Source organism: Tyto alba, unplaced genomic scaffold, assembly GCF_018691265.1.
Source record: "Tyto alba isolate M040663 unplaced genomic scaffold, T.alba_DEE_v4.0 Super-Scaffold_2, whole genome shotgun sequence".
Taxonomy (NCBI): Eukaryota; Metazoa; Chordata; class Aves; order Strigiformes; family Tytonidae; genus Tyto; species Tyto alba.
The window spans coordinates 68348332-68372437 of NW_024881282.1; the positions used below are offsets into that span (position 1 = coordinate 68348332).

Sequence of the window (24106 nt, forward strand, 5' to 3'; positions counted from 1 at the left end):
ACGCCGGGTCCCGCGGGGCGTGGGCGAGGCCCGGCCGGCCGGCGGGCGGGGGTGGGTGGTGCTGCCCGGGGGGCCCGGGAGCGGGGCCGTGGGTATAAAAGTTGGTCCCGCGGTGCGGCTGCCTCTGCCTGTCCGGAGGCATCGCTAGGGGCCGCCGGTTGGAGCCGACAGCAGGTCGCGGGTGGGGTGGGGCGCGGGGAGGGTGCGCGGGGCGCCCTGCGGTCGCGCCCGTTAGTCAGCGGGCGGCCCGTTGTAGCTCCGCTGCGCTTCGGGCGCCGGATTTGAAGAAGGAGAGCCCGGGGGGGGTGGTGACACGCGTGTCTTTGCCCGACGCTATCCCGGCTCAGCGCTCGCCTGGGCTGGCTGAGGTTAAGATGTCCTGGCTAACGAGGGGGGGGAAGTCAAGGGAGAAGGAGGATCCGGAAAGCTCCCCAAACCGGGAAGAGAGGGGTCTGCTGGTACAGGCCATGCTGGAGCACGGGGGAGACCCGTGGGACTCCGCGGTCGTTGGGCAGGATCCCACCCTGAAAGCTGCGGAAAGGCACTGGCAGAATTACGTGTCTGTCTACCATCCCAAGGGGGAGAAGAAGTGCTCGGCCCTGCAGTGGTTGTTGTTCGGTCTAGCCCGGGTCTTGCAGGCGGCGGTGGAACAGAAGGAGGAGCGTATCCAGAACCTGCAAAACGATCTGCAGGGGGCTCGCAACGAAATCCTGGCGCTGCGGTGCGACAGCTCGCTGCTGAGCGAGCAGGCCGAGGAGCTGCGCAAGCTGCGGGAAGAGCTGAGGGCGGCGGCGGTGGAGAATGCCCAGCTGAGGAGCAAAGTGCAGTGCCTGGGCACCCTGCTGTCCCTGGGGAAGGGTTTGGATCGGAGCGTGGTGGCGGCTCTCAACTTGGACCCAGCGGGGTGGGACAGGGACAGCTGGAGCTCGGGGGCGCAGAAAGAGTCGCCGGCGCAAGGAGCAGGCACTGCGGGCGATAAGAAAGCAAAGCTGGCGGAGGGAGATGGAGGCCAGGGAGAGGGGGATATGTCCAGGAAAGAGAAGGCTTGGAGGAAGCGGAAGGAGGGCTGGCCCTTGTGGGTGAACCGAATGTGGACGTTGGAGCAGTGCACTCCTTTCACGCACGAGGCGGCGAAGCAGGTGGTGACCGCCATTGGGCTGCCGTGGCCCAAGGTGGGGGCCGTTATCAGAGCCCTGCCTGCCGGTGAGGTGTCGGGGGGGGAGATCTTAAGGCTGGTGATCCGAAATTTGGGAGAGTATGAGCCTCTCAAAGATAACATGGAGGGGGCACCCTGGAGAGACGTCCAGGAGGCGTCGGCCTATGTGTGTGGGAATGTCTTACTCCGGGTGTTAAAGCAAAGGGAGACACTGGTGACCCCTGACTTTGACATCTTTGGGGTGAAGGTGGAGCAGGGGGACGTGGGGGTGCTAGCCTGCCGTGCTCCTGAGCTGCACAAAGGGTTTTTCATCAGTCTGGGGTCTACTTTAATTGGCCGCCCGCTTGGTGAATGCATGGCTACCTTGGAAAACATGGGGACCCTAATAGGAGCTGAGGGGAAAGGGATGGCAAAGAGGGATGGGCTGGGGGCAAAAAGGAGGAAATACATTCCGAGGGGGACAATTTGGAGGTATTTAATAAGCCAGGGGGTGAATGAAGGAGAGCTAGATAGTCAGCCCACAGGAGTTTTACTTGCCAAAATGAAGAAAATCATTCAGGAAAAGGGGATGAAGCAAGAGGAGATGTGGGAAAAACTGAAGCAGATGAATCTATCAGCTCCTCCCCCTATCTCCTTAGGGCACCTTAAAGATTAGGAGTCCCAACCCCTGGTGTCAGTGGGGTTAACCTCCACCACACTGACCTGGTGTGCAGGGGGAAGTGGCTGTGTGGAGGTATGTCTGTAGAAGGGGAGGGGGGGGGGAGATTAAGTTACTTTAATTGCTATGGGATTGGAGACAACATTATTAGATTATAAGGGTCTTCCACTCCTGGCTAAATCCATCTGGATATTGGGAGTGAGGAGGGAAAAAGAAGTAGAAGCCCGGTTGTGGGTAGGGGAGGGTAAACTGGATGGGTGGATAATTCTGGTAAAAACATTTTAGGAATGGATTTCCTGTCTCAGTTTAAAGTAAATCTGTCCAAGGGAAAACTGTATAGTGCTGCTGCTGCCTCAGGAAGTGAAACGATCACAGGAGTCCCCAAGTCAGTGAAGTGCTGGTCTAAAACTAAAACAGAAACAGGGGTAGTAAATGAAGAGTATGAGGTTGTTCCAGACAGAGATCCCCTCTTCCTATCCCAGTACCCATATGGTGCTGAAGCACAGAAGGGTCACGAGGAGGCTCAGGGGGTGCAACAAAGGCTGAATAGGTTGGGATTTTAAATCTATGTTTGCAATTTCTGTGGGAGTCCAGAGGTGTGGGGTATGTGGATGGTGGCAACCCCTTGCAACTTTGGGGGGGATGGCCTAGACAATCTTTAAAGGCCCCTTCCAACCCAAGCCATTCTGTGAATTGTAAATCCACATTGGGTTATGCCTTTGACCCCAGGAGTGGACACCACTTAACAGTGGCGAATTGATTATGTGGACCCCTTCAAGAGGTTAAGGGAGGGTTTGGATCAGTTTGTATTTATTGCTATTGACAGAACAGCAAGATGGACAGAGACGATGGCATTGTCTGAGGCTACTGCTAACACCATGGTACGGAGTTTAAGTAAAGTGTTGAATGCGTGCGGTCCCCCAGTCTTAACTGATTCACATAAAGGGAACCACTTGACAGATGCACCAGTCAGAAGTTCCTGAAAGGGCTAGGGGTGCATCAGTTATCTCACGTTTCCTACCACCCACAGTCCTCCAGGATACTAGAGAGAACAAATAGACCCGTCAAGGTGAGATAGAAGCTAATTTCTGAAGAAAAAAGGACTAAGCTGGAGCACTTCTGTTTGTGTGCTGGAGCAAAGAGCCCACCGGGTGTTACCGCAGCCCTTATGAGCTGGTCTGGCCCTGCCACACAGACCGGTACCCTCTGTGGCGATGTCAGTAACCAGCCGTGCGCCTCCGATACTGGTTCGGTCAGTGGGGAGCACGGGCTCACGGCTGCTCTCCAGCGTCACACAGCTGTGGAGCAGCATGCCAATATAAAGCAACATAAAAATCGACCCCCCACTAGGAAATGTGGTCCTATCCACACCCCAGGTATGAAGGGGAAGGCCCAGAGAATATTTAGGGGTGAATGTGGCTCCTGGGTTGGGAAACACAGAACTAATTGGAAACAAAGAAGTTGGGGGGGGGGGGGGATGTTCATGGGTAGATGGGGCCCACTGCCAACAAATCGGAGAGAATGTTTCTAACTAACACGTAAGTAAGATTGGTTTTCAGGATCAAATGTGGCTGTGAGATGAATCACAGGTGTGGACCACAGAGAGCCTCACCAAAACCATCTTCTTCGAGGTGCTCGTTGTCGTGTTAAGACAGCATCGGGAATACTGTTAAAGCATTGCAGGCCCTGTTCAGTGTGTTCTGCTGGCTTCTAGGTGTAAGAGTGATATTTTGGATGTGGAGCATCACCAGTACTGTTAATAATCTTATTTCCTTCAGAAAAGATGTCAAAGGAATTTTAATAGAAGACCTGAAGACAATGGGAATGACCTCAGATGTTTGGTTTCCCAGTAATAATCATTTGTTAATAGTCCTTCCAGAATTCCTTCACCTGTAGGAGAGCATGGACTGGACAAAAAGGTGGAACTAATAAATTAGATACTCAGCTTGGATTCGTGTGGGTCAGCTGCAGAAGTTGCATGGGATACAAATGGTACCTTTGCAACCAGTGTAATAATAGAGGGATGCAGTTGTGTCACCTGATATGATCTTAACTGTTCAGATGGTGCAGATTTAGTTTTGGCCACTGAGCAAATCCGAAACTAAAAACACACCATCCACAAGTATTCACAAACACTGTTAGGACAGTATCCATATTAATCCTGTAAGACGGGGAACTGATGTGTGAGGCATGAACTATTCTCTAATACATCCAGAGTGTGACCTGTATGTATATGGGTTGTGCCTGTCTTACGATTGCAGAGTCTCTATCCTTGAAGATACTCAAAAGCTATCTGGAGACAGTCCCTGGCAGCTGGCTCTAGATGACCCAGTTTGAGCAGGGGGTTGGGCCAGATAATCTCAAGAGGTCCCTTTCAACCTCAACCATTCTGTGATTTGTTCTATGAAAATGGCAGCAATTTTGAATCATATACAAGTTAAATGGGTAACAAACCTTGGATTGTTGTCTGATGCAACAGCAATGATAACTACCTGGGATAATCAAATATGGCACATGGTGAAAGCAACTGCCAAGTTAAACGAAACGTGCCAACTCTATGGGATTAAACTCAATAATATCTCTGTCTATTGTACTTGAACTCAATTGTTATCTATTACAACAGCTTTTTCAGATGGATTTGCTCTGATCTCGTAACAACAAAGAGATCCAATGTTACAAGTGAAGTTTCACCAACTGCTGTTGCAAATGGACACCTAAATGGAATGTGTGTACTAGTTCTGTACAGCCAGCTGTGCTCCTGGGCCACAGGAGGATATCGTCACCCGTCAGTGGAGCAAGTCAGCCTGGGAACACCAGTGGTGTTTGGTAGCAGTGCAGGCTGTATACGCATCGCCTCACCTGCAGTGGGAGAATAACATGACTTTGGTGGCTCCGGGAGAAGACCAAAGATGTGACATTACATCCATTGGCGGTGTACCTTCATTTGCCTATTCTCAAAAGCCGGGTTTTGTTCCAGACCGAGGGACCAATGACGTCTGTCTGGGAGCTGAGAGGCCTCGCTGGGATAAGGTGTTAGGACAATGTGACAGCATACAGAAGAGAACCAAGAAACCAGAGAGCAGACAAGTTGCAAGCCAGAGGACCGGCCACCTTGGCAAGTAAGGAACTGTCAGAACCGGAGACTGAAATTGTGAACTGTATGTCATTGGTATGATGTATCCATGGGTTGGTTTCCAAAAGCTACTGGTATGCAGCACTTAATCCTGTACTTGTTAATAGTTATAAGTCATGTTATTCTTTATTCTTCTATATATGCTTTGCTTGTTTCAAAAGGAAAGAATGATCTCACGTGCCCAGTTGAACACCTTACGTGCATTGCTAGCCTAACACTTGTGGTGGCTTCCAGCCGGAAGGGATTGAGCTTATGGGCACCCAGAGTGGTCTGAATGTCCTCGCAGGAGGTCAGGCAGATCAGGAGGTGGCTTGTGAGCAAGAGGTCCTGCTGGAGCCTGCAGCCCCACAGAGCTGAGGCCTCGGCAGTGCTGGCAGAAGGGTGACAAGTGCCTCTGCTGCTGTTCTCTGGCATGTAAACTGTCAGCTTGCACTGGGATCAAGGCTAATGTGGAATAGTTGTGTCTAGTAAACACAGGAGGTAAACTAAACCCAATGGGACAACCATGAGTGAGTCATGGGGAGCCAGGCTGCCCACAGTGGGTATCCTGGTGCCAGTAACACCACATAAGGCTGTGACTGCCTGGTTAATGGCATAAAAAATGGCACAGTTAGGTATGGCTGTAGCAAAATCAGAACCAATTGGGATGAAGTAATGGGGGGCAGGTTGTTTGTTTGGGAGGGATTTGGGTGGAGGAGAAGAGGTGGCAAAAAGGTGGGCCCTGATGCCAAAGAATGAAGGATGAGGTATGAAGTCCACCGAAGATGACCAGAGGGCTCCTGCTCATGGTAGGAGTGTGGAAGCCTACAGCTGGTAGCAACACTGACCTGCAGACTCAAAGGCCGGGGAGGCTGGAAGGCATCGCCTGGGATAATCCACTGGACTCGCTCTATCAGGTCTCTCTGGCTGTATATGGTGGTGTGGGGGGACAGACCTGCACCTTGGGACTTAGAAAACTGTCATTGAGGATTGGCTCTGTGTGAGACTCATTAAGTCCGAGATCAAGAGCTTGTAACTTCGTAGCTGTGCCTTACAATTTGCATAAATATGTAAGTTGATCTGTGGTACGGTACTTAGGTTATTGATTATTTTCCTGTTTTGCTAGTTTCCTCATAGTGTGTTCACCGGTCAATAAACAGCGTGCCTCAGTTATGTCTTGGGTAACTGGTCTGAAGTGGGGAGCCACACCTCGGTGCAGTCACAGCGCTGTGGGCCACGCTGCGGGAGTGCTGCTTGCCACAAGCCTTCCTCTGACAGGCCTGGGCATCACAGAGAGCACACGTAGGATGAGGTCTGACTGCCACATGCCCAGGAACACCATTATTGGCTTGTCTGTGCACAGTCAGAGGTGGAAACCCAGGTATGTAGCAGCCAGGCAGAAACTGCTAACCAAATGAATTGTCAAGGCTCCTGGGGATTCCCCAGGTCCTCCCACTCTGCCCTGGGTTGAAGGGCAGCACCAAGAGCCTTCCAGGGTAGTCCCGGTAGATGTGGTTTTGGGTGAGAAGCCTGGAGTCTCTGGCTGCCTTAGAAGAACAGCAGTCCCTCAGTGCAACAAACAAAAATATGTTAAAGTTTTAGAAGAACAAGAGTAAAAGTCTGCTGAGGTTGGGTTTTACATGATGGGCAAATTAAGGCTATCCTTGAAATGTTACAAGCGAAGCAATCCATGCTTATTTAAATTGTTTTAAAACCATAATTCTTAAAAAAAAAAAAGTAAAATTAAGGTGTAATAAGGATGTTCTTATCTAGCAATGTAATTCTGTATTTTCCATAAAGTACCCTAGTAGCAACATACTCATGCTTTTAGGCAGATATTTAGTTTTTTGAGTGAAGGTTAGTACATTATTGCTAATTCATCAAGAATCTGCCTCTCAAGCATCAATACAATCACAACAAGAATAGAAATGGGCATATACGTCAGTTATTGTTCAGGATGCTCCTGTTTGGTGTTGTGTCAGTTAATACCAGGTACCACATCAGTGAGTCAAAACCAAACCTCTCCAAGGTTTGCACACTTACCTTCTCTGAAGAACAGCCTCAGGGTCTGGTAGATACCTCCACTTAAAAACAGACGTACCAGGTAAGCCATGTGCAGTCAGTAGATGGCACTAAATTATCACTCTTACTTTCCAGCTAAATCAGAAGGCAAAATAAAACCGCAACACTGGGTCTCAGCTCCAAAGAGCTTGGTCTGCAATCACGAGGGGAGAGCCAACATGGGGATGGAAGCAGGGAGGGAGAGGCAGGGAGGTGGGCGAGAAGATGCTCGTGGGCAGGTGGTGTGCACCTAAAAACCTGCTGTGCTCACTCGAAGGCAAAGCACCAACGGGTCCCGGCAGCCTCGGCCACACACAGCTCTGGGGACTGTACAGCTACTCCTGCGGGCCCTGAAGATGACATGAGGCATTAATAACCACCATGGTCTAATCAAAACGCCACTCTTAATTACTTCGCCCAGCTTCTGAATCATTCCCATAGCCAAAAGCAGGGACCTTTTACCACTGAAAGAATGTCACTTAGCTGGCATCAGATTCAACCTACAGAAACTGAAAGAAGCAGCTTTTATTTTTTCAAAAGTGTGATTCAGTCAGATTCTTTCCACTTTCCCTTATGCATCAGTCTTGACACATCGGCACCAACTATCTTGGATGAGGCAAGTGTGAAAGGGGGGTAGCATGCATCTCTTCCCCTCTCAAACTAACACCACTTACAGCTTCCCTGTACAGTAACCACTGAATGAACCAACAGATAAACCTCAAACAAGCAAAAGTGAGCATTTCCTCACATCGTACCACAGCCACTCCCAGCACAGTGCTACCAGAGAAGGAGCCAGAGTCAGGTGCCAGGACCAACGGGCAAGGTCTTGTGATGGAAAAGAACACACTCACCCCTAGTTGCCACAATTTTCCCTACTGGGAGCAAGGATAAGGCTAGACCCCTCTTCGCTGCTGATGCTCCCCGGGAGTATTGAAAGCTTGCCCTGCTCCCCTTTGGTAAGGCTGCAGCAGGCAACATGGGAGAGGATAATTAGACAAGCCCCTGCCAGCCTCTTCAGCTATTCCTCATCACCCTTCACATACGAACTGACACAATAGACCTGCTGCTGGAGAGATATGCACAGCAGATGTATTTTTTTTACCTGAACTGACTGATTCCGACTTTGTATCTTTGGAGCTACTTGTGTCCTGGGGTTGATGTCTCCCATGCACATGTCCACAGCCAAGCGAAAGGGCTCAGCACCACACCAAAGTCTGTCCATCAGTCAGCCGGAAAAGCGATCCTTCTGCAAATACATAAAGACCCCCAAATCTTGCAATAAAATCAGTCTCAGAACACTCAAGTCTAAAATTAATGTTTATTTCAGTTTTATAAAGAAACAGGAAAATATTTACATGAGTATCTTAGAGTTACACAAGTGACAGTGTTTTGTTTCTTTTCCATGTGTAGTTCCCACCACTGCCTGGCACTTTGAGATAACTTGATATATTTCTCAGTGCCTTTTAGATGTTTACAATACACAGAAAAACAGCTTCCAGTGGAAATATGGGCGGTATTCATCCGCTTCAGAAATTAATTTTTTAATTTGGTTCAGTATTCGGTATAGGAAAGACACATCATAAACATGACCTAGGCCAGCAGTTTGCATGTCACACTGATGAACAATACACTCTGAAAACAGGCAGCTGCCTTCCAAACGTGCGGGTGTGTGAACCGAGGCTGCCTGAGCAGTGCTCGATGCTCACGTGCTGTGCAGCACGTCACCTGCCAGTTCCACAGACAGCATTTGACTACAGTATTTAACATCTTTTTTCCTTCCACCTACATAGCTTACCCTGCACTTCTTTGCAGATGCAACTCCAAGTGCAACCAAAGCGAACTTTGCCTGATCAAGGAAAACAGGACTGCACTTTGCTTCACACACGTACAATCAAAAAGTATGGACCACCATTTGACAAAGTGTACAATCAGCAGACTATTCAGCTGGTACATTATCAGTATGGAATACAACTTATCATATATGCTTACTTTCAGTAAGAATACAGGGTCTTCTTATTTATTTATTTTTTGAAAATGAATGGTCACATTGATTTACCTGGCTCAATTTGAAAGATTAAACTGTTTTTGCCACTAATTCAACACCTTTTCCACTTAAAGGGTCTTTGGGTCTTTAATTCCCATGCAGAGGACAGCACTTTAAGCACAAGTGACTGTGCCTGATGTTAGGCCAGGGTTTGAGCGCTTTGCTGGACTGGGACTAAGGCCATCAGCTCCTTGCAAGACAGCACTGAAGAGACATTAAAAGAAAAGCAACAAGAACAAAAAACAAGGTCGACTCGCCATGCCTAACTCTGGCCTCTGAATTTAGGTCCTCAGGTTGAGAAGTCGGTCTCCCTGCATGTTCAGTAGGGCAGGGAAACTCATCCTTCCCTCTCTTAACGGACAATATATGGTAGGTAGAGAAACTAGTTTCCCTACTTCAACATTACATTCAGATGCCCCTCAGTGGGAGGTATTTACTCCAACTGATGTTCTTGTTCAGAAAAACGTGTTAGATGGTGAAATTATAATGTACTAATCTAGCTAACCAGTGTTTGTTCTCAATAAAATTACTGATTAATAAGGAAAATAAATGCCTTCAACAGAAATGGTGGTTAAAATATTTTATTTTTTTATATCATAGAACATACTGCTGTTTACTTTAAATCACTTTAGAGTAAAGGCACACATTGTTAAAAATACTTCAAATTTACATCACATGTACAAATGCATAAAACAGATGTACATGTCAAAAAAAATACAATATGGCTTCATAAGGTTGAGGTGGGGCTGGGACAATTCAACATATATTTAAATTTTACAGGATGCTGTTAACACTGAAAGGACTGACTAGAACATAAAAGAACGGACCTAAAACACTGATTATGTTACATAAACAGTACAACACACTGAATATACAATATTGAGCATTCATATATGGATTCATAGGATTGTTAGGTCTGCAAATTCAGGCTTTCCAGTGCCACTGAGTAAACAGTGCATGCATACGATCTGCCAGTTTGCAACAGTGGAAAAATAAATTGCAAATTTTCCATCCACAAACAGGCTCCTTGAAGAATCTGTTGATATGTTTTGTTAATAATAAAAAAAAAAAAAAAAAGTGAAACAATAGACTTAAGGTATTAACTGGAGAGAATAACTGAATAATGAACGGACAACTTACATGGTAATCACTTCTGGCTAAAAAGCATTCAACATTAAGTCTGCAAGAATGCTCCATGACAATCATTTAGCATTAGTCCCACCCAAGTTTAAGGCTCATATCTAAAATTTACCTTAGATTTTTTTCCTTTGTGTAAAATTACCTGAGCACAGATATCAAAGATCTACAGAGCTTTTAAAATATCTGCAGACATTAAAAATCTGTAGATAACTTAAAGCAAAACCTCAATATATTGAATTCTACCAGCTAAAAAATTCTCAAAAAAACAATCAACAAAACAATATTTTGGTAAGTCAGTAAAGCCAGGTGAAGAATGAGCTTAAGCTTTCGCTTTCATCTTTTAAAAACGTACATAAAATGTAATAGAATTATTCAAATAGGACTGCTTAATTGTAAACAATATATTAAACCTTTTAAAAAAATATCAGGAATCAAAATTCAGGCAGTCACTCTAGTCTTCTATAAATTGTTTACAAATGCTGCATTTCCTCTTGCTAGAGATGGCTGGTGGTTTCTTATGCACTGATAGATGGAAAATAAAAGGACCCGCCTCCACTGTGTTCTGCATTATCATTTATACTTTATGTCAAAGAAGTGTGAATTGCTGCCATTCTCGTGTCCTAAGGTTTATTCCCTGCACAGCTGTAAGGCCCAAATCCAGAAAAGCACCTAACATTGTCTTAAGAGTTCTGCAGGACTGGGTTAGATTTAATAGGTTTAAAGATAAACACGCACTTAAATTATTTGCTGCACTGGGACTCATAACATTTTCAAAGTGCAAGGCAGAAAAGTATCAGGTTGCATGGACAGACCAGCTCCCAGCAAAGTCAATGCCATCATGGAGAAGAGCATTAGACCCTCAATTTCATTAAAAAAAAAAAAAAAAAAACAAAACCCAAACTCGAAAAAGACAACACTGCACAGAAGATACACGTACATACTTGCAGCAAACAACAGACTGTATAGGACAACTTCCAACACAAGACTTTGAAAATATACCCTACTAAAAGCAGTTTGTTGATTTTATTGAACCTGAAATCTGAAAACAACACACACACACAAAACACCACATCACCTTTTCCTCCTCCTGCCTCACACACTGGTTCCTACCTTTCATTCCTAAAAGAAATTAATACAGATAAAAACTTCACTTTAAGTGAGTAGCAATTGCATATGAGCCTGAGGAGCAAATGGGACTCTTCCATTCAAATACATCAGGTTAAAACGTTGATATGACATTTACAGTTATTTTTATTGTTGAACTGGGACTAGCTGATTGCAGAGGGCACTTTACAATCATTGACAATCCTGTTTAATGGGTATCAAGAAAAATTCCTATGAAATATGAACGCATATTAAAAAAAAAATCTGTGATGGATGGCTGTCCTGTATAATTGAGAAAAAAAAAATCACAGCAGTTTGAAGTACCCATAATTCTATGTATAAATAGCAGGTAATCCAAATAAAATGCTACAGGTAGTTTGAACTACTAAATTGAACACTGATTTTCTGTTAAATAGATTAAAATAATTCATCCACTGAGAAATTACATTGATAAATAAAATATTTTCATGTATCAAAAATGAGGGGCAGGTACTATCAATTCCAGACTTCTTGTCCCAATAATGAAAGGTCCGAGAAACAAGAGTAAATTGTACAGTAGTTCTAGTCTCTTAAATTTACAATACTGAATCCAGCAGGATTTGGCTAAATAATACAGTTTAAATAAGATAATCTAAATGAACAGAGTGTCCTGTAAACATCTGACACAAACCACATTGCATTCTGATGGTGTGGCTATACCTTCTCTATGCAGGAGAAAGACAATTCAACTGGTGGTGGTAATGAGGGATGCAATCTAAAGGCAACGCTCCTGTTCTTCAGTAAGGCTTGTAAAAAATTTGAGCAGTGTACGTATGACAGCCTATACAATTCTGAAATTTCTGGAAAGCTCTTAAGTTTAAAAAAAGCCTAAAATGTTTTAAGTATAAAACACACATTGAGAAGATGTCCTTCTAAATTATGTGTAAAAGTGTCTGGCACCAGAAATGATCACTAGGTATTATTATACCCAAGGAAAAAAAGCAAAGAATCACTCAAGACAAGTGTCCCTGAACTTTAGAGCAGATGCAGTCAATTAGGTTACTTTGTGTTGTTCTGTTCCTCTGGAAAAGGTCATGAACATACACTCATCTTAAGCTATCTGTACTACATCACCCATAATATATATTATATATACAGTATGCATATATATATAATATATATATATATATTTGTGTACATATTTCTTTTACCTCAATCTGGAATCATGTGGTTTCATGCAACACACTCACCAGAAATCAAACCTATTCATTAGATCATAGCTGGTGTAACTTTAGTATCAAATTGTTTATTATACAGCAATTTAGTGTTGCTCAGCATCAATCACCTCTGACTAGAATCTTCATCTCACTCTTCTTTCAGTCCAGTTCACATTTGTTGCCTCTATTACCCTTTTTCAGCCACCTTCTTCACATAGTGCCTCCACTCGATGTTCAATGCTGAGACCTTATTTCTGTCAGCTTCTGAAGATAGCTCTGTGCTGCTGGCATCGAGAGGATAAACTGAACTGTCCTTTGACCTATTCGGTAGCAGCCATATCCAACCAGTCCAAAAACTGTTGCTTTTATGACAAATTTGAAAATCTTACTTGAAGCCGATGGAGGAGGCACACTGAAGCAAAAGAAATAAAACAATGTTAAAACCTGCATTGCTGGAAAGAACAGGCATTTTCCAGTCAAAACAAGGATCTTTTCTCCCCGTCCCCTTTATAGTGCAGGAGACTTTCAGGTAACAGATGTCTCGCGAACAACGTATTCTTTCATGTTCAACAGCTACATCCAAATGAAAAAGTAACAACAACAACGATAATAAATAATACTAAAGCTTTTTCCACTTATGTATGATGCCACCCATAATGACTATGGACCTTGATTTGCGCATCACCCTATCAAAATAACCAAGACAACATCAAGACTTCTTGAAGAATACTAGAAGTTAGTATCGTTTGTTGAACTGTTTATAATATTACTATGCATATGTCTGCACAGTAACAAAACTCAGAAGAAACACAGGACACAGCCTAGGTCCAACACCTGTACAGTCTACTCACTCTCATTGAGGGTAATGGAGGAAAACAGAGCTTGGATATTCTGGATAACGCGTGTCAGGACCTGGTCAGGTTTGTGGGGCTGGAAAGGGTAAGGCTGGAGCCAGGCTAGCCCCTGCACAGATTCGGGGGCTGTTGCAGCAGGGTGTACCCAGGGGTATTCATACCTAGAAAATGTTTCTGATGTACTCAGAAGCAATCACAGTGACAGGAGTTCACAAACGTTACTGGCCTAGCTGCAGCTCCCAGCACGAGCGTGTGGAGGCAGAGCCCCTGCGGCGCTCTCGGCCTCTGGAGCTCCACAGAGGACAGTGCAGACAGATCAGAGAGGCTTCGCATGAAGCAGTCTCCAGTCCGCAGGCATTGCTGGCTTTGAGATCTTCACAGAATTACTTGGAAGTCTCCTCTGCAGTGGCTACCTGGAACCAGGAGGGCAGAGGACAACAGGCCCAGCAGGTCTGCCCTTGCCTTCAAGCAGTCTTACTAACTTAGCGTACGAAGCAAGCAGTTCAAAAACCAAGCTGGCTCTGAAAGCACAGCCACGTGCAGGTGCAGCCCTGCACCTCCACTAACGGGCTCTGCGAACCTCAGCGGGCCCTGCACCGCCCCTCAGATCATCCCCTCACAGGTGACAGGGGTCTTTGCATGTCACTGCGAAGAAGCCACACGCTCTCATTTATTTATACCTAGAAAATGCTTCTAATGTATTCAGAAGCAATCACTGACAGGGATTTCAAAAACATTATGGGCACGCTCAAAGCAGGTTAGGTGCGCCGAGAAGAGCATACACCTGGACAGGGTTTAGATCCACGTGCTCAAACTAGGGCAAAGTTATTACTGGTAAGATTCTGCATACTAAGGGAAAATCCAGGAAGACTTTTTAAAAAGTGTACACACTGAACAAAGGCTGGGGTAAAGGCATGCCTTTACACCTTCTTATGTGCTTCTCTATTCTTTCTCAATTCCAGTCCCTCTGCACAATTTTAAAATAAGTCAATTCATAACAATCTGAAGGAAATAGTAAGGTCTGCTCAGAGTCAGGTTCAATGCATGAACTTAAAAATTGGAAATTTAAGAAATGCATATGTTTCTATCCAGGTAATTTCTAAGATCACTTTGCAACTTGTAAAACCTAACTAAATACCCTCTAACAGTCTTTTCACTTTAGAAAGGTGACAACCACTAAAACACAAACGCCCCATAACTCTGCTCTGTAACTGCAGTGCAACAGCACAAGGGGTAAAAAGTTTAATGAGAAACAAGTCTCAAATATAATAATTTCATGAATGTCATCTGCTTCATGCTATTTTAGAAAGTCAAGTTAATGCAATATTAATGTTATATGAAAGATACTTGTAACCATTCCACTTAGTTGTGGCACTGGCACGGTAAAGACAATGAAGTCAAAGAGCCTCAACTTTGATGAAAAAGACCCTCTATGTAAGCTTGAAGACATCTAGTCAGGCTTTTGGCTATTCAGTTCTGTAATGTCAGAGACGCAGCCACATTAACCCTACAACTAGATGGATTTGGGCAACCTCATTTTACATGTTTTTGCAAGGGTGCAGAGGAATAGACATCTAGTTTGTGACTCTAGGCAAGGCTTAGCCTTGAAAAAGACTTAAAAAATGGCTAGGCAGGGCTTCTGTACATTACGTTCTTGGATCTAGACACCAAAAGTCTCTCTAAATCTATTTTAGATGCCAAAATAGACTGTTTAGGTGGGGCAAAGTCTTTTCTGTTTTTCAGAGCCTCTGAAGAGGTGGGTGGTGTGCATACATAAACACAGTAAACAGATGTGGTAAAGTGCCAATACTTGAAAGACTCTATTATTCTAAACCACTGCAGACCAGGACTACCAGGTCATATTATAATCCCTCCCACATTTCTGAAGACCTGACCATTTGGCTTTTTAGGACACACGTAGTCTGACCATTTTGGTTCTTCAATTCCTTCTTTTACAAAGCACATAGATCTATTTTAATAGGCACTTTGGAGTGAGAGTTCACCAGATACATGGTTTAAATCAGTCCATATTTAGGTATACATATTAAAGCATGTTATTACTTCTATATATGCAGTTAAAAATAGGTTATGAGCAACTGTGACAGTAAGCTTGACAGAGCCAGCAGCATCCTGACACAACAAAAGCTTTGAATCCAACAGTTTATATTTACCTAAGCTAGACTGGACGCCTGATTTTGTTTTCACCATCTTCTATAAGCCCTCATTTGAATTTTAATTTTAAAAGCCTTAAATGTGGATCAATTAATTATTTTTCTAGACATGGGCATCTTCTCATCTCTGCTTTCCTCAATAACAAACTATTTACTTTTTCCCTTTGATATTTTCTTTTCCTTTGCTGTAAGCACAATCTGCAAGCACTGCACAGCAAGTCAGCAAGCTGACAGGGCAGGGAAGACAGTAGTGATGTTTCTTCAAGCTGTGACAATCAACCAAAAAAACCCCAACCAAACCAGTTATTATTGTTCTTTTAGCAAGAGAAGCTGTTATGTCAACATGTAGGAAAGGATGACTTACCTCATTATTTCTTGGATATTTAAGTCGGAGTTCCAGTTCTTCTCAATTCCAGGTACATGACCCATCCCAACAACACCAACTACAACAGCTGGAATATATTCTCTAGGTTCAGCTAAGAGAGATGGAGAGAGAGCAACACATCAGCAAAAGAACTAATTACAAGCTATAAATAAATAGACAATGCATGAAATTACAAAACTGAATTTTCCAACAGGTAGGGGACTCTTATGACTAGATATTAAAACTCTGTTACATACTAGAAGTTAATACTTATCTCACCTACTGCCTCTTATGCTGAAAGTTTGAAAAAAATCAGCACATTTTGTGGATTTTCAGGAAACAGTTGTTGCAGTAGACAGAACTGGCCAGGGCTCATACTCCAGCCTTAAGGTGAGGGGCTCAGCAGATGCAAGCTAAATTAATTTCTTTCATTCCCTCTGTGGGCCATGTTTCTGTACTGTTTATCAGAAACAGCCCTGGTCTTTGCTGTCTCCTGAACCGGGAGCTTTCTCCACCACTTTGGACAGTAGCAGCTGGCACACATCCGAATTGTGACAAGACCTGAGCTAACAAGCAGAATGAACAATTGGAGAACAGCACTCAAGACCATGCCTGTCACTGTTAACTTTACTGTTACAGACCTGGCCTCAGCAAATAACAGCAAAACCTGTACCCTTGGTGTGCAGCAGCCAGCTGGTCACCACTGGACCACTGCAACACATGCCAGCTCTCACCCTCACGTCCCATCTACCATCCAAATTCCACAACACAGAGTGGAAGTTAAAATGCTGTTCCTGACAGTTTGGGGATTACTCCACTCCCCAGTGAAAAAATGGGACGATGCCACTATAAAAATAATTTACAGAAAACTTTTTAAGTAACAGTAATCAGGCTGCTTTCCTATGGGGAAAATTATACATAGATATAAAATGTGAGTTCCACTGTCTTGCTTCAAATATCTACCATTCATTTTTCCAGGAGTAAGTAAAAAAATTTGAAAAGCAGACACACACACGCCCCCTACACCCCCCCAGATGAAACAAATTATTATTTTCCAGTTTTAAACAGAACAATGTGAATGGAATTGTAATTTGGAGTCTACTGCTCTATGAAAATTCTATAGGTGGTTGCAACAGAAGAGTAACATCCCTTTTTATTTTTTTAAGCACTGGAATCTTATGTGACATGCAGCACACGTGAACAGAACATCCCACATTTCCTGTTCACACGTGAACAGAATTTCCCACATTCAGAAGAACTGAACTTTGGACTAGGACACAAAGGACAACCTGCTGGTTATGATATCTGCTTTAAAACAATTACTTTCTGAAGCTCGAGGTAGTTCTATCTGCTTTGCTGCTTGCTTCAGCATGTAGGTCAAGTAAATATCTCGCTCTGAGACAATAGTTCGATGAAGATCAGGAAATTCTCCAATCATTTCTGCCATCATCTGCTCCAGTAAATCCTTCTGTTTGCATTTCTCCACATCATCCTTACTGAAAGAAAGGTAAGTCTTGTCAGTAACTATTATGCTTTTATAGCCCAATACAGACAAACCAATGAATAAAAACAATTTGGTATTATACATATTATTCACATAAACCCACACTCTACAGTTCTTCTCCCCCAGTTCTCCTCTTCAAAAGCAAAACAAACTCCCTAAACCTGTAAAACTGGATACCTAACAATGCCTCTACAGTGAGGGAAAGGGGAAGAAGAGAGGTCACTTGCCTTTAGGCAGTGCAATTGGATTTTCACCCTTCCCAGTTTGAAAGCTGACAACTCAACTGAGCAAAAGCACTAAGGCTTCAAAGAAAATAGTTATCATGGTACCCCACTTTCACTGTATATTGATAAGCTCAGAAGAAGCAACAGAGAGCACTCCTGAGAAGCAGATCTGATCACTGAACACACAGAGGCTCTGTTTAAGGAACAAACAAAGCACACCGTAAGGCACAGTCTGAGGGGATGGAAAGCGTTCTGCAGGTTCCTAGCGTCAATCACAGGTCTTCAAGCAGGGAAGTCAAAGTTATAACTCAATTCCCTGAACAGAGGAATAGGAAATGGGCAGAAATAAACAAATAAAAACTGCAGGAGTAATTGTAATGAGCCTTTATATTTTTTATAGGTGCTGTTAACCTTATGTTTGCACCCACAGCTGTGGTAGTCATAGTCTGTGACAACAGAATCATCTGGTTTTGCATCACTGTCTACTGAAAAATGATGCCAAACATGCTTTCTTTAGTTTCCAAGATCAAAAGGACACTACAAATGTCAACAGGGACAACAAAAAGGAGAAATGCACTGCTAGTTTTCAACAGATCATAGAAAAGCTATCGGAATGGCACAAATTCGATGCTGCATTATTACTTCATTTTCTATAGAACCTCACGTTGACGGCTGAGTGCACAATACCCACCTCCCCCCAGAAACTTTCCAATTATAAGCACCTTTCCTTTCAACCCCTACCCACATTATTCTTAAAAATCAATGTAGCACATCAATCAACTGTACAACAACTGAGGTGTTATGGCCAAGCTTCAGTGGGAAGCTAGTGTGCATATACTGTAATTATCTTAATATTGCAGCTGAAAACCACAATGTCCTTAAGATGAATAAAAGAATGGGAGAAGTTGCAGAGAAATATATTCTCCAGTGCCCCCCAAAAGTCTGCAAAGAGTTTCATGCTGGTATTAAGACTAGTAAGGAAACTTACTTCATGCACAAACTGTAGTTATGCTGAAACTGGAAAATGGAAGGTTTGATTGACCAGGCTACAGTTTGAGCCCTGGCCCAATTTTAAAAGCCTGGAAAAAATGCCACAGGTCACTTCATGAGCTCTGCAGGGCTCTGGTCCCAGGGCATGAGCGGCACGGAGATTCAGGGACCACATGCATAGAGAACCCATTTCTGGCAAGCCTCCCACCACTGCAAGTCTGGTACAAGCAGACTGAATTTAAGAGGACAGCTCTGCATGTGTTCTCATCCAGTTCAAGCAACTTATCATACACCTACTTGTGGAAAGAGGAAGCAAACTTGCACAGGGATGTCTCTGAAGGGCAGGGGAAACCAAACTGAGCAAGAGAATAGCTGTCTGAGAAATATTACTGTAAGGCGAAAGTTCCTAACAACGTCCCTTTATAAAGGCAATAATCATTCAGAGTCCACATGTTGTCCACAGACTTTTAAGTGTTTTCTCTTGTTCCAAAAATCTGCTTAGACAGCAAATTTAGTTCTCAAGCTGCCCTGATCCAGATGGGACTTCGCAGAGCAGGCCCAAGTCCTCTGGAAATCTTAAGGAGGTATAAATTAGCATACGGAGGCCCTACTCTCTTCTATTTACAGTACTCACACACAGAAGTTGGAAAGATTTTCTTTTCAGTATAAAAATGATAAGAAAAAAGTTTTTTAAATCATCTTAAGTACTCTAGGAATTTTTCAGCACCAAATCTTTCACTTCACCTAGAAGTAAAGTATCAAAAGACAATTAAAGAAAGAGCTGAAACAAGATCAGAACGCCAGCTTTCTTTTCAAAAATACACATTATTGCAGGGTAGTCTGTATATTTATCCTTATTGCTAACTGCAAGTTTCACTGCATCAGTCTGGGTATGAGGACTTCTAGCTCATAATGAAGTCAAACTGAATAACTGAACAATTCACACCGATAAACTTATGAGATGCTTATTCATACCTGATTGGGTCAGATAAGAAGCAAAGACCCCAGGCAAGCTTGACTTTTTGCCAGAAAGAAAGTGCAGCAATTGCTCTCTTAAACGTAACAGGGATGGGTCGGTCTCCAAGATGGAATTTACAAAAAGGTACTTTACTGGCCTGAAAGAAAAGATACAAATCACTAGTCAGCATTTCAAACTGCAGCACAGTACATCCTGATTAAAAGGACGTTTTATTCTGTTATACAAAGTATCCTAAAAAAAGAGCAAGTACTGTCATACTTCAACACCAAAAATATTTTGGCTTTTCAGTAAATAATTTCAAAAATACTACTTCATAAAGGAATACATCAGCTACAAGATGCAACAGGTAATACAGTAAAAACATTAAGTTGTATTGCCTCCCTCTCAGGTTACTTTTACCTAAGCAGAAACCTCCTGCTTATGACTACTCAAGGTGAGCAGATGGGGCTCAGTATCTATCTGGGTCTGAATAAAGTCTAAGATGAAACAACTGTGGTCATTTCGCTTTTACCTAGAATTTGTCAGGATCAGTAACCTTTGTCACAGTTTGTCATGGTAAAATATATTCAAGAAGGAGCTTATGAAACAAGAACTGAAAGAGGGTAGTATTTAGATTGGACATAAGGAAGAAATTCTTTATTGTGAGGGTAAGACTGGCACAGGTTGCTCAGAAAAGCTGTAGCTGACCCCTCCCTAGAAGGGTTCAAGGCCAGGTTGGACGGGGCTGGGAGCAACCTGGTCTGATGGAAGGTGTCCCTGCCCATGGCAGGGGGGTTGGAACTAGACGATCTTTAAAGGTCCCTTCCAACCCAAACCATTCTATGATTCTATTCTATGAACTGATGCCAGATACCACACAACCATTTGAGGTGAGACTTTTGCTGTAGCTTAGACTGACAAATTTTAACAAAGTACAAAGTTTCTGGAAAATTCTTTCCTAATTATACCTGTTTAGAACAGGACAGGTTCTAAAAAATACTTTTGTTTTTGTTTTTTTTTTTTCTTTCCCACTTAAAACGAGAAACACTCAAAATGTTTCACTCTGGTCTGGAATGATCAGGAAAGGAAATCTTGAAACAGTTTTCTTTTTATTAAGGAAAAATACACAAAATTATTCTAGATTCTTTAACAGCTATGTTATCTCAGATTTCCTTACTAGTACCTAATTTACATAAAAATAGCAAGATAAATTCTGCAAGGTGGATATCTACAGTGAAAACAGTGTCTCAGTATTCCCAAACAAAAAAAGAATAGTTGTGATACACAGAAGTCCAGCTGCTATTTACTTCCCAGTGTCACGGCCAGCAGTAGTACAAAAGGGAGTGTTAAAACACTAGACAGGACTAACAGACCAGTCAGATATTTCACTTCCCCAAACAATCTTCTAGATGAATGTGTTAGATCTCATGAATGCTTTAGAGTGTTTTCACAGCCTGAAATCAGCAACAGTGGGACCAGGATCCATATTCAGAATTCAAAAATAATTATTTAACATTAACGAAATAAATAAATTAAGATGACATGAAAACAAATGCCATCAGAAATATCATCAGAAAAAACCCTTACCGTTTCAAGCCTTTTTGGAGTTGTTTTTATGCCACTTAAGGCTACAAACCTCTGTACTTCTGAGTACATTTTGAAGCCGAAGATGATTCTTAATACTTCATAGGCTTCAGCACAAGTATGGCCAGAGTGCTCTTTTCTAGTCACTAACAAATGTTTTTATTTAGTTCAACTCTGGGAGCAAATGGCTAGTAATTTGACCTCAGTAAAACCATTTCAAGTTCGCACCTCTTTGAAAGCCTCCCTGAATTCTCCTCCTGGGGCCATTCCCAGCTGTTCTGTGATGTGAGCAGAAACCTTCAGAAGCAGCATTTGCATCAATCCAGACATGACTCCATTCTGGCAGAAGAGGCAGAAAAACATTAAAAAAGAAAATCAACAAGCTGTGTGGATTTCTCAGAAGAATACACTGTTCACAGTACTGAAAAAAAAACATTATCTTAGTGAAGAAGTCGCACCGAGGCTTCCTTTTGGAGCCAATTCGCTGATCAATATAGCTCTTTCATTTCAGTTTATCAGTTATGAGGTAACTTTTCACTTCAGTGAGCAGCCAAAGTATTTTCAACAAACATGTATGGCAGAGTTAAGAAAAGAAAGGAGGGCAGCCAGACTTACTTCAGTCTGTACTTACTGCACCTGCTTGAAGAAAGTATATGAATAACTGAAAGGTAAATGAGCTCATACTATGCATTTAATTTTTCTTGATCTATCTGGTTACCAAAAAAAAAAAAGGGACTACAAGAGCACATTTTATTGAATGTGCAGTGAACACCACATTATGGAGATATTGAGAGGAAAAGAGCTAGTGGTCTAAATCATAAACACCTCCACAATCCTAGGAAACACTAGGCTGGGGACTGGTTAGGTTGACAGATGCAGAAACACTGAGAATCTAGCATTGTGTAAGAAATTGCTGTGCATGACTTCAGCACGTAAGACCTTACGAAAGACTTCAGAGCCCTGAGTGTGACTTGCTCCCACAAGCAGAATGAAGGCCGCTCTTTGTGGTATTTATACTTTTTGAACAGAGACCTAAAATCAAGACTTTTCTTTTTAAAAAGAAAAAAAATTTCCTATCTACACTTACATAAAATTTCCCTTCCCTATCTTTTTACAAAAAGAATGAAAAAAAAATCTCAAACAAATCCATTCAGTGCTGTTGCTTCTATCCAGCTTTGGTTGTCCTCAATCAGTTATTTTTACAACTAAGATTCAGCGACTGAGTGTTACCCGTACCCAACCATAACCTGTACCTTGGTTACAAATCTCCTCCAATTTGGCATCAGTCCATACCGCTACCAAAAGGGGCATTACCCCTTCCCTTGCCAAAGGTTAATTTCCTGCTACATCACCTGCGTCACGCAACTGAAGATGAGGTTACACAGGATAGCTTGAGTTAATATAACTGCTTGAAGTTACCAGAGGAAGGTCCTGGTCTCCATTCCTTGCTTCCAGGACCATGCTCAAACGTCCCACCCCGTGCCAGATCTGATGCGTTTGTGACCTCTCCAAAGGCTGTAGACAGTTTCTGCAGTTAAGTGGACTCCAGAGTTACTGAGGACCAGAACTGGCAAGAGAGAGGGGCTATTTTCAAAGCCAACTGATTATCTGTCTACCATGGTACAAACCAACAAGCACGGCAGATAGACAGGGTGCTGGTCTGCTGTCGACAGATGAGGAACAAAGAGGGCAGTGAGAAAAAGGGGTTTCAGCATCCTTGAGGTCCAGTTCAAAAGCCTGGGGGACAAGGGTTTCCAGAAGTTCAGAAAAGATGCCCCAAATAAAGTAAACTAGGATAACGTGGCCTGAGGTTATTTGCTGGCTGATCTCCCCTTCAGGACTGAAGTTGTGTTATTACACTCTTGACAGGAAGACTCATCCTGCCGCCTAACAGAGGGCTGCATCTTTGAAGTGTGTGCAAGCCATTTGTGCTCTTAACCTGCATGAAACTCAGTGCCTGCCACATTTTCTCAGCATCAAGGAGATAAAAGGTGACAAGCAGTCGTATGCAGCAGCAACCAGCAACAACTGGCCAGCCAGATACTGCTGGGGGATAAAGAGTAAAATGTATGAAAAATTATGGGAGCAGAAGAGTAAAAGAGGTTATTATCAATACCAGATTATTCCATGTCAGATAAAGAAAAGATGACCACAAAAGAACATTAAATCCTGAGTTGCTGGCAATAATTTCACCAGTTAGATGCAACAGCCATAAACACAAAGCAATGTACAAGCAGAAAGAAACTTAACTGCACAGGCAGAGGGATACAGAGCTACTAGCACACAGGAAAGAGAAAGCAAAACACCAATTTTATCAGCCCAGTGTTCAATAGCAAGTCAGAAAGCAAGAAGAGGGATTACAAGGAACAAATAGAAACCTCAATGCACTTCTGTACAATCTTTAGCAGACTCTTGTCTTTAAAACAAGATACTTGAACTAGAAAATGTGCAAAGAAATACCAAACATGAGATTAAACATATTAAATACTCATGAGGCTTGGGAAAGGATGACTGTGGAAGATAGAGTATATCTGACACAAAGACTAGTATGGAGGCAGTGAAAAGGGCAGGAAGAGAGAGGAATACCCTGGTAAAGTATGACTGCAGGTTCTTGTGCCTTTCCCCAAGCAGCTGTTATTGGCAACTGCCAAAGGGCTTCCAAAGCAGATAATTCTTCCACTGGACTCAGCACAGAAACGCTTATGCTACATATGGGAACACACCTAAGGAGGGGGCCTCAGGGCTATTCTTCGACTGTATAACAAGTCATAGATCCAGCACTAACTGCAGGCAGAAACAAACTGTATTTTAGTCCTCTGGATTTCTTTTAAAAACCTTAATTCCCACAGATACAGCCCTGTGCAAATACAGCCTTGCCACCTGGAGCCTGGAACTGCTTTTCCTACTGCTACAAGCGCACTGAAGGTTAGACTTCAGAGCACAAGTGAAGGAAGCAAGTGACAGCAGCCTGCTCCTGTCCATATGG

The 24106-nt window shown here is 43.2% G+C and overlaps 2 protein-coding genes across 10 annotated transcripts in view; one reads left to right on the plus strand and one right to left on the minus strand.

Moving 5' to 3' along the window:
- The first annotated feature begins 210 nt into the window (after nt 1-210).
- Nucleotides 211-6099, plus strand: LOC116965900. 5 transcript variants are annotated; one of them, XM_042792359.1, is made up of 2 exons: nt 211-3530; nt 4076-6099. In XM_042792359.1, the coding sequence occupies exon 1, from the start codon at nt 375-377 to the stop codon at nt 1809-1811; it is 1437 nt and encodes a 478-aa protein (XP_042648293.1). In that variant the 5' UTR covers nt 211-374; the 3' UTR covers nt 1812-3530; nt 4076-6099. The 5 variants fall into 5 exon arrangements, with proteins under 5 accessions (XP_042648293.1, XP_042648294.1, XP_042648292.1 ...); XM_042792360.1 differs by having other exon boundaries at nt 4438-6099; XM_042792358.1 differs by having other exon boundaries at nt 211-2695; nt 3374-6099.
- Nucleotides 6100-8297: 2198 nt separating this feature from the next.
- Nucleotides 8298-24106, minus strand: part of TRABD (TraB domain containing) — a 35887-nt gene continuing 20078 nt past the window's right edge. For all 5 annotated transcript variants that reach the window (XM_042793040.1, XM_033011489.2, XM_033011490.2 and 2 more), the window contains 5 exons: nt 21349-21459; nt 19554-19693; nt 17184-17356; nt 15861-15972; nt 8298-12883 (listed from right to left, as the gene is read on the minus strand). In XM_042793040.1, coding sequence (XP_042648974.1) covers nt 12706-12883; nt 15861-15972; nt 17184-17356; nt 19554-19693; nt 21349-21459 — 714 coding nt within the window. In that variant the 3' untranslated portion in view covers nt 8298-12705. The remainder of the gene's footprint in view (nt 12884-15860; nt 15973-17183; nt 17357-19553; nt 19694-21348; nt 21460-24106) is intronic.